The following is a 15,880-nucleotide window of genomic DNA, read 5'->3' as shown; positions in this document are numbered from 1 at the left end:
GTAATACCTATCATGACACCATAACACCCATTTTGATGTTGCAATGTCTCTTATGACATAAAAATACCACTATTACATCATAATACCACTGTGCTATTGCAATAACCAATATGCCATATATGTACCCATTATGATATTATAATAAAATTCTGACATTGTAAAACCATTATAATTCTATAATACTTATTGACATCATCATGCCACTATGACATCATAATACACATCATGATACCATGACACCCATTATGGTATCATAATGTCATTACAATCCCATAGCACCCATTGTGACATCATACAAACCATTATGACATCATATTGCCACTATGATAACATACCCATTATTATACCATAACACTTATTATGACATCATATTAAAGGACATTGTAAAACCTATATGATATAGTAATACCTATTATGATTTCATGATGGGTATTATGAAGTAATAGTGACAATATGATGTCATAAGGAGTATTACGGCATCATTATAAGTTTTACAATGCCATAGAGGAATTATGATGTCATAATGGTTTGTTTCATGTCATACTGGGTGTTATGGAATCATGAAGGCTGTTATGCCTTTGTAAAACACATAATGATTCTATAATAGCTATTATGAGATCATAGTGTCACTATGACATCATAATATCTATCATGATACTATAGCACCCATTATGACACCATAATAACCATCATGGCATTGTAATGCCACTATGACATCGTAATACCTATCATGACACCATAATACCAATTATGACATCAAGATGCCACTATGACATCATAATACCCATCATGATACCATAGCACCCATTATGACACCATAAAAACCATTATGACATCAAGATGCCACTGACATAATATCCATAATGACATCATAGCACCCATTATGACACCATAATAACCATTATGACATCAAGATGCCACTATGACATCGTAATACCCATCATGATACCATAGCACCCATTATGACACCATGAAAACCATTATGACATCAAGATGCCACTGACATCATAATATCCGTAATGACATCATAGCACCCATTATGACACCATAATAACCATTATGACATCAAGATGCCACTATGACATCATAATACCCATCATGATACCATAGCACCCATTATGACACCATAAAAACCATTATGACATCAAGATGCCACTGACATCATAATATCCGTAATGACATCATAGCACCCATAATGATACCATAACACCCATTATGACATCAAGATGCCACTATGACATCATAATACCCATCATGATACTATAGAACCCATTATGACACCATAACCATCGTGGCATTGTAATGCCACTATGACATCGTAATACCTATCGTGACACCACAACACCCATTATGACATCAAGATGCCACTATGACATCATAATACCTATCATGACACCGTAATACCAATATGACATCATGATGCCATTATGATGTCGTAATACCACTTATGATCCCATAAAACCTATTATGACTTCATACTGCCGTTATAATGTTGTTATAGTGGTATAAAGGCTGTATGAATTCATAATAATATCATTATGATGCCATCATGCCTATTATGACTTCTGTCTTATACCACTATGACATCATAATGACATTATTATGATGTAATACCTGTTATGACATCATAATGCCGTTATGACATTGTGATACCTATTATAATGTTATAACACTCATCATGACATAATAATACCCATTATTCCACTGATATAGAATTAATTTGATGTTTTTGCATACTTTTTTCTTTACACACCTTCACACTTAACAAATTCACATTATCTTTGCCTGAGTTTTTTTCTTCTTGTCCATCTTGTGGCTGTGTTTTTGCGGTCTTCATTATCAGGCACTCACTGGAGTTGGACTGAACTCCACAGAGACGTATCATGTTCACAGGCATGCTGGGAATGCACAGGAAGTAGAGTGCGCTAGCTCTTTGATATGCGAACGCTACACAGCTCGTGCAAAGGCCACATTCCACCCTCTGTGACACCAGCTGAACTTCAACCCTTAGAATTAACAGACCCATTCAAAAAACACAGCAACTGAGCTTATTTTTGAACACATCAGATCATGGGACTCTGATCTGAGCTGTGCTGTAATGAATATCTATGATTCCTCAGGCTTCCTCATTTCCTTAGTCCTTAGGCTTAGTCCCTTTAATCTTCAGGGGTCACCACAGTAGAATGAACCTGTAACCATTTACTTCTGTAGTAGGAAAAACAAATACTATGGAAGACATTGGCTACAGCATTAACCAGGCTATCTTATTTAATGTTTAGCAGTAGAAAGAAACTGGTTTGGAATCGCTCGAGGCAGAGTAAATAGTGAGGAAATGTACATTTTTGGGTGACCTATCCCTTTAAATGTGCATTTGTAAATGTGAATTTTAATATACAAATCTCACCATTCAGAAGTCATCATGTTGGCGCTCTCCTGCCAAATGAGTCTATGATCATAAATCACGCACTGCCATGTTAATGAGCAAGGACCTCATAATGTGACTGAATTATTCATAGCCACGATCCTGTACAATGACTCTTGCCTGAAAATCTCTCCTGCTAATATTGAACCCGATATAACTACAGCTTTGACTATAATGTAGTTGTAATAAAATATATCAAGTTCAATAAATATATGGCATAAATTGTTCAAAAATAGGGGTGGCGCAGTGGCTCAGTGGTTAGCACTGTCGCCTCACTGCAAGAAGGTCGCTGGTTCGAGTCCCGGCTGGGCCAGTTAGCATTTCTGTGTGGAGTTTGCATGTTCTCCTCATGTCGGCGTGGGTTTCCTCCGGGTGCTCCGGTTTCCCCCGCAGTCCAAAGACATGCGCTATAGGTGAATTGAATAAACTAAATTGGCCGTAATGTGTGTGTGTGAATGTGAGTGTGTATGGGTGTTTCTCAATACTGGGTTGGGGTTGGAAGGCATCCGCTGTGTAAAACATATGCCGGAATAGTTGGTGGTTCATTCCACTGTGGCGACCTCTGAAATAGAGACTAAGCTGAAGGGAAATGAATGAATGAATGTTCAAAAATGTGTTATATTTATGAATATTTCTTTATTTTGCATATATGTGCATATGTTTATTCATGGATATTTGTTTTGGATTAAAGTGGTGGATAATGTCCGATGTATTTTAATCAATTCTGTTTAATGGAGCTGCAAATTATTAACTGTAAATCATCTCGCTCAAGTCTGTTGATTGCCAGGTTCTTTGTCCTGATGTGTAATAGTGTGTTATGGTGTTCTCTACAGGTAGGGGCAGAAGGGCAGGTGGATGGACAGTCTGTCACTGAACACTGCAGGAAATTGGTCAGCTTTACTTTATCAGGTAAGAAGGTTGATTTTAACCACATTTACACTGATCCAAGCTAATCACTTCTTTATGAAACTGAATTCTATTCTAAGACCTTAATCGGCAGTGGAAATGTCGGCTTTAAAGAAAATGTTAAACGTAATAGAGCCCCGTTACATTATTCCTTCATAAGCCCATTTCAGTCAGATAATTCCTGCTTTCAGATCCACTAAAATGGCAGGTGACAGTCAAATCAAGCCGATCTGTGCTGTCTGAAGAAAAGGTGGACACTCATCTTTCTGAAAATAAAAAAATACTTAAAAATAAATTAAAGCTGAGTTCCATATAAAGCTAAATTGTTCTTTTCTTTTTATTTCTTTAACTACTACAATATTATATTTATTTTTTATAAGCAGCTTTTTGGTTTTGAGTATAAAGGATTTGTTTTATTTGCTGCTAAGCAGAAACCCCCGAAGTATAGCTCAATCACTGTTTAAAGTAAAAGAAAAAAAACACGATCATGCTTTTTTGTTAGTTTTAATACATAAAAAAAAATTTAAATCAGTAAAATCCTTTGGCTTTTTTCTTTTTTGCTATGAACCGTGACACCACTGTGCCATATCGAACCGAACCGTGATTTTTGTGAACTATTACACCCCTAATATATATATATATATATATATATATATATATATATATATATATATATATATATATATATATATATATATATATATATATATATATATATATATATATATATATATATTTAATATATTTACATTTTTTTATGTATTAAAACTAACAAAAAAGCATCATCGTGTTTTTTTTCTTTTACTTTAAACAGTGATTGAGCTATACTTCGGGGGCTTCTGCTTAGCAACAAATAAAACAAATCCTTCTTTATACTCAAAACCAAAAAGCTGCTTATAAAAAATAAATATAATATTGTAGTAGTGTATATATATATATATATCTACAGACTCTAAAACCACCAGTGTGTGGTGGAGTGATTCAATGAATCATTCATTTATACAATTCATTAAATTTAGAAATGAAATGTGGATGAATGCGACTCTCTTCATCAATGAATCAGTGACTCTGTAAAAACAGATTCAATCAGAAATAATACACTGCAAAGTTTTGCACTGTGCAATGCACAGATGTTGTAATCTAGTTTTTTTAAAACTATTTTGTCAGTGAAAAATAGCAATATTATCTCTATAACATAACACTCACTATTAACTTCTTTGTTGAACTGTTTTATACACTGAATTACTCAATAAATGATTTTAAATTCTCAAGATGTTAATGTTTGTAAAGTTAGTTTCAACTTGCACAGCATTTACCATATTACCATATTATATAGAATAAAATATTGTACACTGCTATTTAGTAACATTTCATTTACCAGCATATGTTATTTTAAGTTAAGTAGATTAATTAAAGTCATACAGATTTTGGAACATCATAACATTGAATTGTACTTTTATATTAGCAGGATATGCCTTTCATGTAAATAATTTCATCCCAAAACCCAAATAAGCTTGCATGCTATGTGGTCTTAATTAAATCTCTCCTATATAAATCTGCCCTCTTCTGGTCATGTACTGTTAATGCACCCAGTTAAATATAACCCAGCAGATAGCCTTTATGCAGCTAGTTCACTTTTTATGTGTGCATTTATTGCAGATATCAGGGCTCAGGGTCTGAAGAAGGGCATGTTTTTTAATCCGGACCCGTATCTAAAAATGAGCATCCAACCAGGCAAGAGGAACGACTTCCCGACGTTCAGCCACCACGGCCAGGAGAGACGAACTTCCATCATATCCAACACCACCAACCCTGTGTGGCACGGAGAGGTAATTGATATTCACTCATGATCCTGGGACGGTTAATGAGGTGTGTTGTTTGTGCTCAGTGTGTCAGAGCTTCACCTCTGCTCTTAATATCCACTGTGAATAACTCTGAAGTTAATGAGATGTGACCAAATAGGGGTGACTCTGAAACTAGACGCTCTTTAAGTGAGTGCGCTGTACCCTTGAGCAAGGCTTAACCTCAGAAATTAGTGACCCTTTTCACATTTATGGAGTTCTCGAATGTGCAAGTCATCATATTTGAGTAAACTTCTGTCAGACTCTGAGCTTACCCTCCTTAATTAGCAACAGAAATTGAGACTCGTCAGATCAGGCTACTCCTTTCCGCTCTTCTATTGTCCCGTTTTATTAAAAGGGAAACACTATTTTTGGCTAATTTTACAAGTCACCGAGCGGTTTACCATTTTTAAATCCATTCAGCCAATCACTAGGTCTGGCTAGAGCACTTTTAGCTTAGCTTAGCATAAATCATTGAATCAGATTAGACCATTAGCATCTCGCAAAAAAAGAAAAGAGTTTTTAATAATTTACAACTTGATGCTACCGTAATTAAAGGTCCTATGAAAGTTTTTTAGATGTAAGTATCAATATTTTTAGTTTTTATGATATCTATAAGCTAATACGCAACAAAACACTTATACAATTAGCATTTAGAAAATATAAAACTGATATAAACTATGTAAAACTTGCAGATAGTCACTTCCACCTAAATGGATTAACGTTTTTTCACCTCATACTTCAGTTTCTCATCATATCTTGACCAATCAAATTCTCTCTAGTATCTAACATGCCCCGCCCCCTTCAAGACGCTTTTCATTTGCTCTTCATTTGATGGATTTGAGCTCAACCATTCTCACTGGTAGAGATGTGATGAAACAAAATGCTATTCGCTATTTTTTTAAAAGGGGAGGTTCTACACTATGTCCCACCCCCTCTTCATGTTTTGTTTAAGATTACATGAAACATTGACTAAAAATTCACATCTCAAAGCACTTCTTGGGACCTTTAAGACAGATGGAAAGTGAAAAGTTGTTCATTTCTAGGTCTATATAGCCAGGACTCCTTTTTGAATTTTTTAAACGAGATGCTAATGGTCTAATCGGATTCAATGATTTATGTTAAGCTAAGCTAAAAGTGCTCTCGTCAATCTTTAAGATCGGCTGAGTGGATTCAAAAATGGTAAAACTCAACTGTTTAACTGTTGGTGCAAAATCTGAGATGACAAAAAAGGCTCAAAAGAATCTCGCTCCAAAATTTTTTTTGATAGTTTTCCTATAAATCTTGACACTTCTGTAATTTAGACAAATGGAAAGTGAAAAGTTGCTAATTTTTAGGTTGATATAACCAGGAACTAAACTCTCATTCCAGCCCAATAATCAAGGAGTCAAGCTTTGGATAGGAAAATGATCTAACTCTTTTTAATTTTTGGATGAGATGCTAATGGTCTAATGCGATTAAATTATTTTTGCTAAGCTAAGCTAAAAGTGCTCCCGTCAGACCCAGGGATCGGCTGAGTGGATTAAAAAATGGTAAAACTCAACTGTTTAACTCAAGGTGCAAAAGATAAAGTCTACAAATAATGCTCAAAAGAATCTCACTCAAAAAATACTTTAAAAGAGTTTTGATAATTTTCCTATAAAACTTCACATTTCTGAAATTCAGACAGACAAAAAGTGACAAATTGCTAATTTCTAGGTCCATATAGCCAGGACCTATACTCTCATTCCTATGAAATTTATCAATGAGTCAAGCTTTAAATAGGAAAATGATTAAAAAATTTTTTGAAATTTTTCTGTGAGTTGCTAATGGTCTAATCCAATTCAATGGTTTATGCTAAGCTAAGCTAAAAGGGCTCCTATCAATCTTTGAGATTAGCTGAATGGATTCAAAAATGGTAAAACTCAACTGTTTAACTCTAGGTGCAAAATCTGAGCCTTCAAAAAATGCTCAAAAGTATCTCAAAAACCTCTTGATAGTTAGACTTTTGATAGTTTTCCTATAAAACTTGACACTTCTGTAATTAAGACGAATGGAAAGGGAAAAAATTGCTAATTTCTAGGTCGGTAGAGCCAGGAACTATACTTTAGTTTCAATGCAATAATCAAGGAGTCAAGCTTTAAATGGGAAAATGATTTTAAAAATTTGAGCAAGTTGCTAATGGTCTAATCTGATTTAATGATTTATGCTAAGCTAAGCTAAAAGTGCTTCTGGAGACGCAGAGATCGGCTGAATGGATTCAAAAATGATAAAACTCAACTGTTTAACACTAGGTGAGTTGTAAAAGGGGCCAATTCCCCAAAGAAGTGGAGTGTTTCTTTAAGTTTGTGTGAATTGTAGCCTCAGGTTTTTGTTCTTAGCTGGCAGGAGTGTCGCATAAGATCGCATGTTATTTCTCCCCTGCATAGAAGCATAACTATATTTCACTAATGTCCATTTGAATTTTTCCTTCGCAGAAGTACACTTTTGTTGCACTGATGACAGACGTTTTGGAAATCGAGGTCAAGGACAAATTTGCAAAAAGCCGCCCGATCATCAAACGCTTTTTAGGTCAGCTGATAATCCCGGTGCAGAGACTACTGGAGAGACACACAGCCGGGTCAGTATTCGCTATTAAATATGTATCTGCAAGCATCTATTATGTATAAGATTCCATTAACAAAAGAGTTATAACCTCCTCCAGGTACCCTGAAGTCCATTTCTTTCCAATAAAGTAAATACAATTGTAAAAATAAAAGCATAAACAAAAATTTTGCATATTTTATTCTTTCATATTTCGTGTAATCAAGAACATTTCTAAATAGTTGTGTATAAATGTGTTTGTTTCTACAGTGTTCATACAGTTTAGTGATATATTTTTTTCTGTGATTGTATTTGGAACAAAGGGATCAACATGTGAGCTACACACTTTGTCGTCGTCTACCAACAGAACATGTGAGTGGACAACTTCATTTCCGGGTGGAGATCACCTTCAACGGGCATGAAGGTAAAAATTACAGTGTGATTATTAATACAGGCCTGTAGCCAGCCTGGTGAAAGGAGTGGTTCTTTTTTCTCAAAAAGTGGACCTTTTTGCACTTATACGTCTCATTTTCTATTTAACTATGAGGTTTAAATACCACATTTAAAGCACTATTTTAGCTGTATTAGCTTGTCGGATGGCAATGGCGTAGAATTAGCATGGACGGAAGGGACGTGTCCCACCAATAACAACCAATTCCAGAAATGTCCCTACCAATAATTTAATTGACTTCAAAATAAAATAATGCTCCTTCTACTTTGAACCTACATGTGAACCAAGTCAAGTTCGCTATGAGTTCACTGTAATACTTTTAACCAAGGCGGTGCAATTAATCAAAATTCAGTTTCGATTTTGGCCTCCATGATTATGAAAAACTATAATCTGGATAAAACAGTTAAATTGCGTCACACACCTCTTTAAATTTCACTACATTCATACCTCCTCAAAGCCCGACTGCAGTAAAATCATGTCAATTGACTTTTGCAGCATGGTTAGTGATCGTTATTTTTATTATTAAGTGTTTATTTTATATTATTATGGAGTTTTTCATGTTTTTAAAAGCGTGAAACAGAATTTGTGCTGTTCAATGGTTGCGCTCTAAAGATATTGGTCCCCACCAATGTCAAGAGTGAATCTACGCCCTTGTCAGATGGTCATCATAACCACACTTTTTAATATACCAAAATATTTCCTAAAGATTCAGAATAAAGAAATGAATTCTTATTTTTAAAATACTAATTTATTACATTATAAATAATGTCTTCTGTCACTGGGGTCTTACAGGAATCAATGACGTAATATCCTCCATGACCACCACAGCAGCTGCTCAGAATACGGCCTGGTCCAGGATTATGGAAACCTCGAGAATAATAAAAACAGACTAATATAAACACAGATGCCGTCCAAATATCTTTTGGAAAGTGTTCCCGAATCCGGTTGCCCTAAATAATTCAACCTAACAATCCTTTAGAGGATTTGGATTTCAAAAGCATCAGGGGTTGCCACAGCGGAATGAACCACCAACTTATACAGCATATGTTTTACGCAGCGGATGCCCTTCCAGCTGCATCCCATCACTGGGAAACACCCATACACTCTCATTCACACACATGCACTTCGGCCAATTTAGCTTACCCAATTCACCCATACCGCATGTCTTTGGACTGTGCGGGAAACCAGAGCACCCGGAGGAACACACGGACACGGGGAGAACATGCAAACTCCACACAGAAATGCCAACTGACCCAGCTGAGGCTCGAACCAGTGCCCTTCTTGCTGTAAGGCGACATTGCTACCCACTGCGCCACCGTGCCTCCTAATTAAAACATAATAATAATGATAATAATACTAATAGTGTAGAGCTTCATGATTTTTCTTGTAAAAAAAGTACTTTTGAAAAATCATGGATAACAACATTAACCAAATTAGCATTCAAATTTGACGGTTCATTCCACTGTGGTGACCCCAGATTAATAAAGGGACTAAGCCGAAAAGAAAATGAATGAATGAGTATTCAAATGAATTGTAATATGGGCTGCTTTTGGTGCTTCACAACATTTATTGATCAGTTTTTGTGTCAAGAATAAGGTCCAAGTTTTAGATTGAAAGTCACTTGTAAAATGTTTTCTCTATTTAAAAACAGTAGCGATAGATGACTTCACTTGGTCTTAAAGCGTTTTTCGATGGGTTTTTTCCAAAATTTATGATGGCATAGCAGTCAAAATAAGATAAGTGAGCTCATGTATGGGAAAAATTCTGGATCTTTGTCAGTGAGGGGTGGGTCTTCCAAACCACTCGAACCCCCCCTCGCTACCGGCCTGTAATACATACACAATATAGGCTCATTCTGAAAACGTAACCTTATATACATTTCTGGAGATCATGAATTATGTACCCAGAAGTATGCATGGCTGCATTTTGTCTTTGAAGGGCACCTATTTTACCCCTTTTTTAAGATCTAAGATAAGTCTTTTGTGTTTCCAGAATGTGTCTGTAAAGTTTCAGCTCAAAACTTTTCACCCATCAGATTATTTATTATAGCTTTTAGAATGTAAGGATTTTCTGCTTTAAACACAATGCAACTGTTTTTGTTGCCTGTGCCTTTAATGCTGGTTGTCCCCTCCCACCGTTTTCACGTGCCTGTCAGAGTGTGCTTCCGTCTCTGCCTCAGATAAACAGACAGATATGAAGGAAGGAGATCTCACGTAACGTTTCTGAGAAATACTACAGTAAGAACTTTCCCAATGATTATTTGATGTATTTGTTGTGGAGTTAATTTAAGCCTTTCTGCAACGATGAGTCACACACAATGTCGTTACAAAGGTTACGCACACACACAGCGTACACACACACACATACAGCGCGCGCATTTAATTTTGCACTGTTTTTGCACAGCAAATGTGGCAGGATACACATTCATATCCACTGCTGTATTGATATCTGTTATGTAATGTACAAAATAAACCTGATTTAATGTCCACAAACCGGGATTGAAGCGTCTTCTTTTATAATTGTATTGACACACAGCTGTGGTGATAAAGAAAATCACTTCACTGTTTTAAACACGTTTTAATCTTGTAAAACTCCTTCTTGATCACATTTGATGATGATTGATGATCACAGAGAGCTGAACAGATCTTTTATTCCCTGTTGCATTGCGCACGTCCTGTTTTGTTGATTTGATTATACTCGTTACTACAGAGATATGGTAATACGTGGCTGTCAATCAAGTCGGTGGGTGGGGAAACTGCACTCCCAAGTCAAGTTGTGGTCCGGCTCAAAATGAGAGGGATTTGAATCCTATTTTAACATCAGGAAATTAAAAAAAAGAGTCTTATTGTGTTTATATCACCCCAATATGGCTGTGGACACACTATACCTACACACAGTTCTGTCCAAATAGCTTACAAAAGACGATTTTCATCATAGGTGCCCTTTAAAACGAACCCTACGGGCGGTATGATGTCATCCTGTCCGTGCTACCAGCTGACCACTTACGTCCGTATGAACGGCTTTCCCATTGTTACCAGTTTGTCCAGTAGCTGGTCATGTACGTCAGCGGACTTGAGATGCAGAGAGGAGTTGACCACGGCGACAGGGTTTGAGTCCGATGAAGAACGGTTCCAGAAAGCAGATAAGACAAAAACGAACTCCAAAAATTAAAATAAACATAATAAAAGTAAATAACAGGGCGAGAATGTGGTAAAATCTTAAAACGTGGTAAAAATCAGGTGAGAGCTTTTCTTTTTCTGGATTGCTTTTGAAAACTGTCGATTGGGTTTATGGAAGTGGGTGGTCGCTGGTCAATCGGTGCTTTTGAAAACACTATTGGTTGGGTTTAGGGAAGAGTAGGGTGGGTCAGTCGATTGGTCAGTCAGTCCGCGGCCTCTAGTGGATTTACATGAGAACAGCAGGCGTGAATGGCACTCGCGAGCGAAATTTGAGATCTCAAAAAGCGCACACAGAAGCCTCTGGTGGATTCACCAAAATTAAAACTGCAAAAAAAGTTCCTCCTACGTATTTGGCGCTCTCCAGAAATGTATATAGCGGTACGTTTTCAGAATGAGCCTGGGTTGTACATACATTACAGCTAAAAAGTTGGTCATTGCGCTAGCAAAGTAAACATTGGACATTTTGATTTTACACAAACTCTAAATATGCTTTGCAGATGCCATGGGGTCTCTGCTGGGAGCCTCCGCTATGAATGGAGATCCTGGCAGCCCATCGGACGACGAAGACATTCTTCATCCTGTGTCCCGCATGGTCAGGGGCCCGTCGCCCACGGGCTCTGAAGGGTCTCTACATGGTGATGCTTTTAGGCCTGACGAGTGCATGATGGACCCTGAAGAGGATCGGCTCTTGAGAGACGGAGCCCCAGATTTGGTTGAAGGAGCCCCAGCTCATACTCATCGCCAGGCCTCGCTTAATGACTACCTGGATGCCATTGAGGCCCCCAAGCCCCCTGGGGACAGACCGCTTGGGGCCTCCTCTCCTAAACTACGGTCAAGTTTCCCCACCGACACGCGGCTCAATGCAATGTTACATATAGACTCTGATGAAGATGAGGAAGGGCACGCCTCCCGGGATACAGCATTGACCAATGGGACGCCGCGGCCTGAAGGACACGCCTCCTCTGAAAGAGGCAAAGGGGAGGGGGCTGTGAAAAACAGGGAAGGGCTTGAGTCAGAAGCGGCAAGCAGTGCTACAGATACTGAAGCCACACCATCAGTGTCCAGCAGTGGCACCACCAAGAGCCAAAATGGCGGCGGTGCTGAGGGTGGTCAGGAAGCAGCTGCCATTTCGGGAGACTTGACCCAAAGCGTCGGCAGATCTCAGCAGCCAGCTCTTCAAATACAGGTCAGAGGATTTTAAATAATTAATAAAAATAATAGTTAAATAGATTGTTTACATTTTATTACATTTATTTTAAACATGAAATCTTTCATTTTAATTAATATTACTACTGCTAATAGTTGTACATTTAAACACTTGTTTACAAAATTGTGGAATATCTTTTCGATTTAAATCCCATTTCCAGCATTTACTGGAATATTTAGTCTATATGGTGATAGAAAATCCAGGGAAAACCACTAATACTTCTATTAATTTACTTATTTACAAATACAAATGTTCTACTATGTTGTATTAAAAAAATTATGTTAAAAACACACGTGTATATATATATATATATATATATATATATATATATATATATATATATATATATATATATATATATATATATATATATATATATATTCAGTGTAATTCTTATTTTATTTAATGACATTTGATTTATTTATAATTTAATACAAAAATCTTGCCATTTAGATCATTTTATGCATAAAATACTGAAAAAGCCAGGTGCCATGTTTATATGAATTTGTGGACAGAGCTATAACAATGTTGTAACTTAGGAAAGTTAATAAATCAGTATTTACTTCAGTTACCCTAGCTTTTCAATTACAACAAATTACAGAAACACTGAGAATACTGAAGTTGATTCTTATTTTTTTCCATATAGCTATGAAAAATTGTTTTAATGATAGTTGTATAAATCATGCATTTATTTATTAGAAAACACGTCTGAAAAAATATTTAAATATCTTATAGAGTTTCTTTAAAATAAAATTTTTAATAATAATAAAAATAGCATTGATAATAATTATTATTGTTATTATTATTAATAATATTTTATTATTATACATTTTATTTTAAACAAACTACAATAATTAAATATTTATTATTATTATTATTTTTGTTAAACATTTTATTTTAACAAATTCTATACGATATTTAAATAATAATAATAATAATTATTATTCATTTTATTTTTTATTATTATTATACATTTTATTTTAAACTAACTCTATAAGATATTTAAATATTTATTATTATTATTTATTTGATATTTTATTATTATTATACATTTTATTTTAAACAAACTATGTTATGTAAATATATTTATTATTATTATTATTATTATTATTATTATTATTATTATTATTGTTGTTGTTGTTGTCTTTTGTTTGTTTGATCACACCTAATACTTTTCTCCAGAATGAGGAAGTAGCCACAGCTCAGGTGTCCTCCAGAACTGAGGCTCCTGCAGTCTCAGAGGTCTCAGCGCCTGCCATTTATACAATCAATGAAGAGGGCGGAGCCACAGCGGCAAATCAGCCAGAACCTGTGAGCTCCAGTGAGATGGCCAATCAGGAAGAGGAGGATGAAGATATCTGGCAGAGGAGGCAGAGTCTGCAGGCATCAGGGAATGAATCACAGGCCGAAGCGATGGAATTAACCAATGAAGTGAGGAGAGCGGCTGATGAAGCGCAGGCTGCTATGGTAACAGATGGAGAGACAGGTGTGATGAGACTTGGTGTTTATACAGTAGATCAGAGAAACTCAAGCTTTCATCCGCTTTCCTGTCATTGAACTTTTATTCACATAAAATATTCATTCATTCATTTTCTTTTTGGCTCAGTCCCTTTATTAATCTGGGGTCGCCACAGTGGAAGGAACTGCAAACTTATCTAGCAGATGTTTTACACAGCTGATGCCCTTCCAGCTGCAACCCATCACTGGGAAACATCCATACACACTCATTCACACACATGCACTACAGCCATTTTAGCTTACCCAATTCACCTGTACCACATGTCTTTGGACTGTGGGGGAAACCGGAGCACCCAGAGGAAACCGACATGAACACGAGGAGAACATGCAAACTCCACACAGAAATGCCAACAGACCCAGTCGAGGCTTGAACCAGCGATCTTTTTGCTGTGAGGCGATTGTGCTATCCACTGTGCCTCCGTGATGCCCTTACATAAAACAATAATTAAAAAAAATAGTTCTTATTATCATCATTGTTATTGTTATTATATTAGATAAATATGACTTAAATTGAAAATATCATTAAGTTATATCAAATTTAAGTGATATAAGTATTTAATATTTATTCAAATGATATTTAAGTGATTGTTATTATACTAGGTAAGGCAGAACAAGATTATTTAGATAGCACATTAAATACACAATGGTAAATGCTTTACATAAACAAGAATAAAAAAAAAACAAGGAAATAAAAATGATTAAAAGAATTAAAAACAGATAATACAGATAAAAATGTGTTAAAACAGGTTATAAGAGAATGAGAAAGAGAAGAAAGACATAATAACATGATCTGTGGGGTGTAGCACAGTGCTCATTCAGTAAAGGTACAGCTAAACAGATGTGATTTCAGTCTTGATTTGAATGTGCCTAATGTTGGAGCACATCTGACCATTTCTGGAAGCTGATTCCAGCAGTGGGGGTGTAGTAGCTGAAGGCGGATTCATCCTGATTTCACTGAACCCTTGGAATTTTTAATTTACTTGATACTAAAGATCTGAGTGATCTGTTAGGTTTGTATTCAGTGAGCATATCTGTATTGTATTGAGGCCATTAAGTGATTTATAGACCAGTAATAATTCAAATATATTCTCAATGTAACTGGAAGCCAGTGTAAAGATCTGAGGACAGGTGTGATGTGCTCTGATTTTCTGGTTCTAGTCAGAATCCTGGCTGCAGCATTCTGGATGAGCTGTAACTGTCTGACTGTCTTTTTGGGAAGGCCAGTGAGGAGGCCATTAAAGTAATCCACCCTGCTGCTGATAAAAGCATGAACAAGTTTCTCTAAGTCCTCACTGGAAACAAAGCATCTAATTCTTGCAATGTTTTTGAGATGATAGTATGCTGATTTACTTACAGCAACTGGTAAAGGAGATAAATATGATATAAATTGAATATATCATTGAGTAATATAAAATATAAGTGGTATAAATATTTATTTAAGTGCTGTTTAAGTGATAAGTGATTTTTAATAAAGTGATATAAAAATATAGATTCTAAAATATTAAATATAATAGGGAAATAGTAAATAATAATAATAAGTACTATTTGTACGATATAAGTACTTAGTAAATAATAATAATAATAATAGTACTTTATGAAAAATACATAATGTGTTTTTTTATAATTATTTAGTAATTTTCATTAAAACATGTATATTATTAAAATATGATTCATTTACTAAATTAACTTCCTCTGTGGCTTTAAAGGTGACTTTATGAATGCCTTTAATTGATGTTAATAATGCATTGAACTATGATTAATAAATGCTGTACAGGTATTCTTCATAATTATTTC

The 15,880-nt window shown here is 35.6% G+C and overlaps 1 protein-coding gene across 1 annotated transcript in view; it reads left to right on the top strand.

The window, feature by feature from the left end:
- Nucleotides 1-15,880, top strand: part of hecw2b (HECT, C2 and WW domain containing E3 ubiquitin protein ligase 2b) — a 65,299-nt gene that overhangs the window by 14,512 nt on the left and 34,907 nt on the right. The window contains exons 4-9 of the mRNA XM_056463000.1: nt 3,256-3,331; nt 4,988-5,157; nt 7,626-7,768; nt 8,055-8,155; nt 11,859-12,547; nt 13,751-14,054. Of these exons, the coding sequence (XP_056318975.1) occupies nt 3,256-3,331; nt 4,988-5,157; nt 7,626-7,768; nt 8,055-8,155; nt 11,859-12,547; nt 13,751-14,054 (1,483 nt within the window). The remainder of the gene's footprint in view (nt 1-3,255; nt 3,332-4,987; nt 5,158-7,625; nt 7,769-8,054; nt 8,156-11,858; nt 12,548-13,750; nt 14,055-15,880) is intronic.

Source organism: Danio aesculapii, chromosome 1 (genome assembly GCF_903798145.1).
Source record: "Danio aesculapii chromosome 1, fDanAes4.1, whole genome shotgun sequence".
Lineage (NCBI taxonomy): Eukaryota > Metazoa > Chordata > Actinopteri > Cypriniformes > Danionidae > Danio > Danio aesculapii.
The sequence above is the reverse complement of the archived record's forward strand: the minus strand, read 5'-3'. Positions and strand labels throughout refer to the sequence as shown.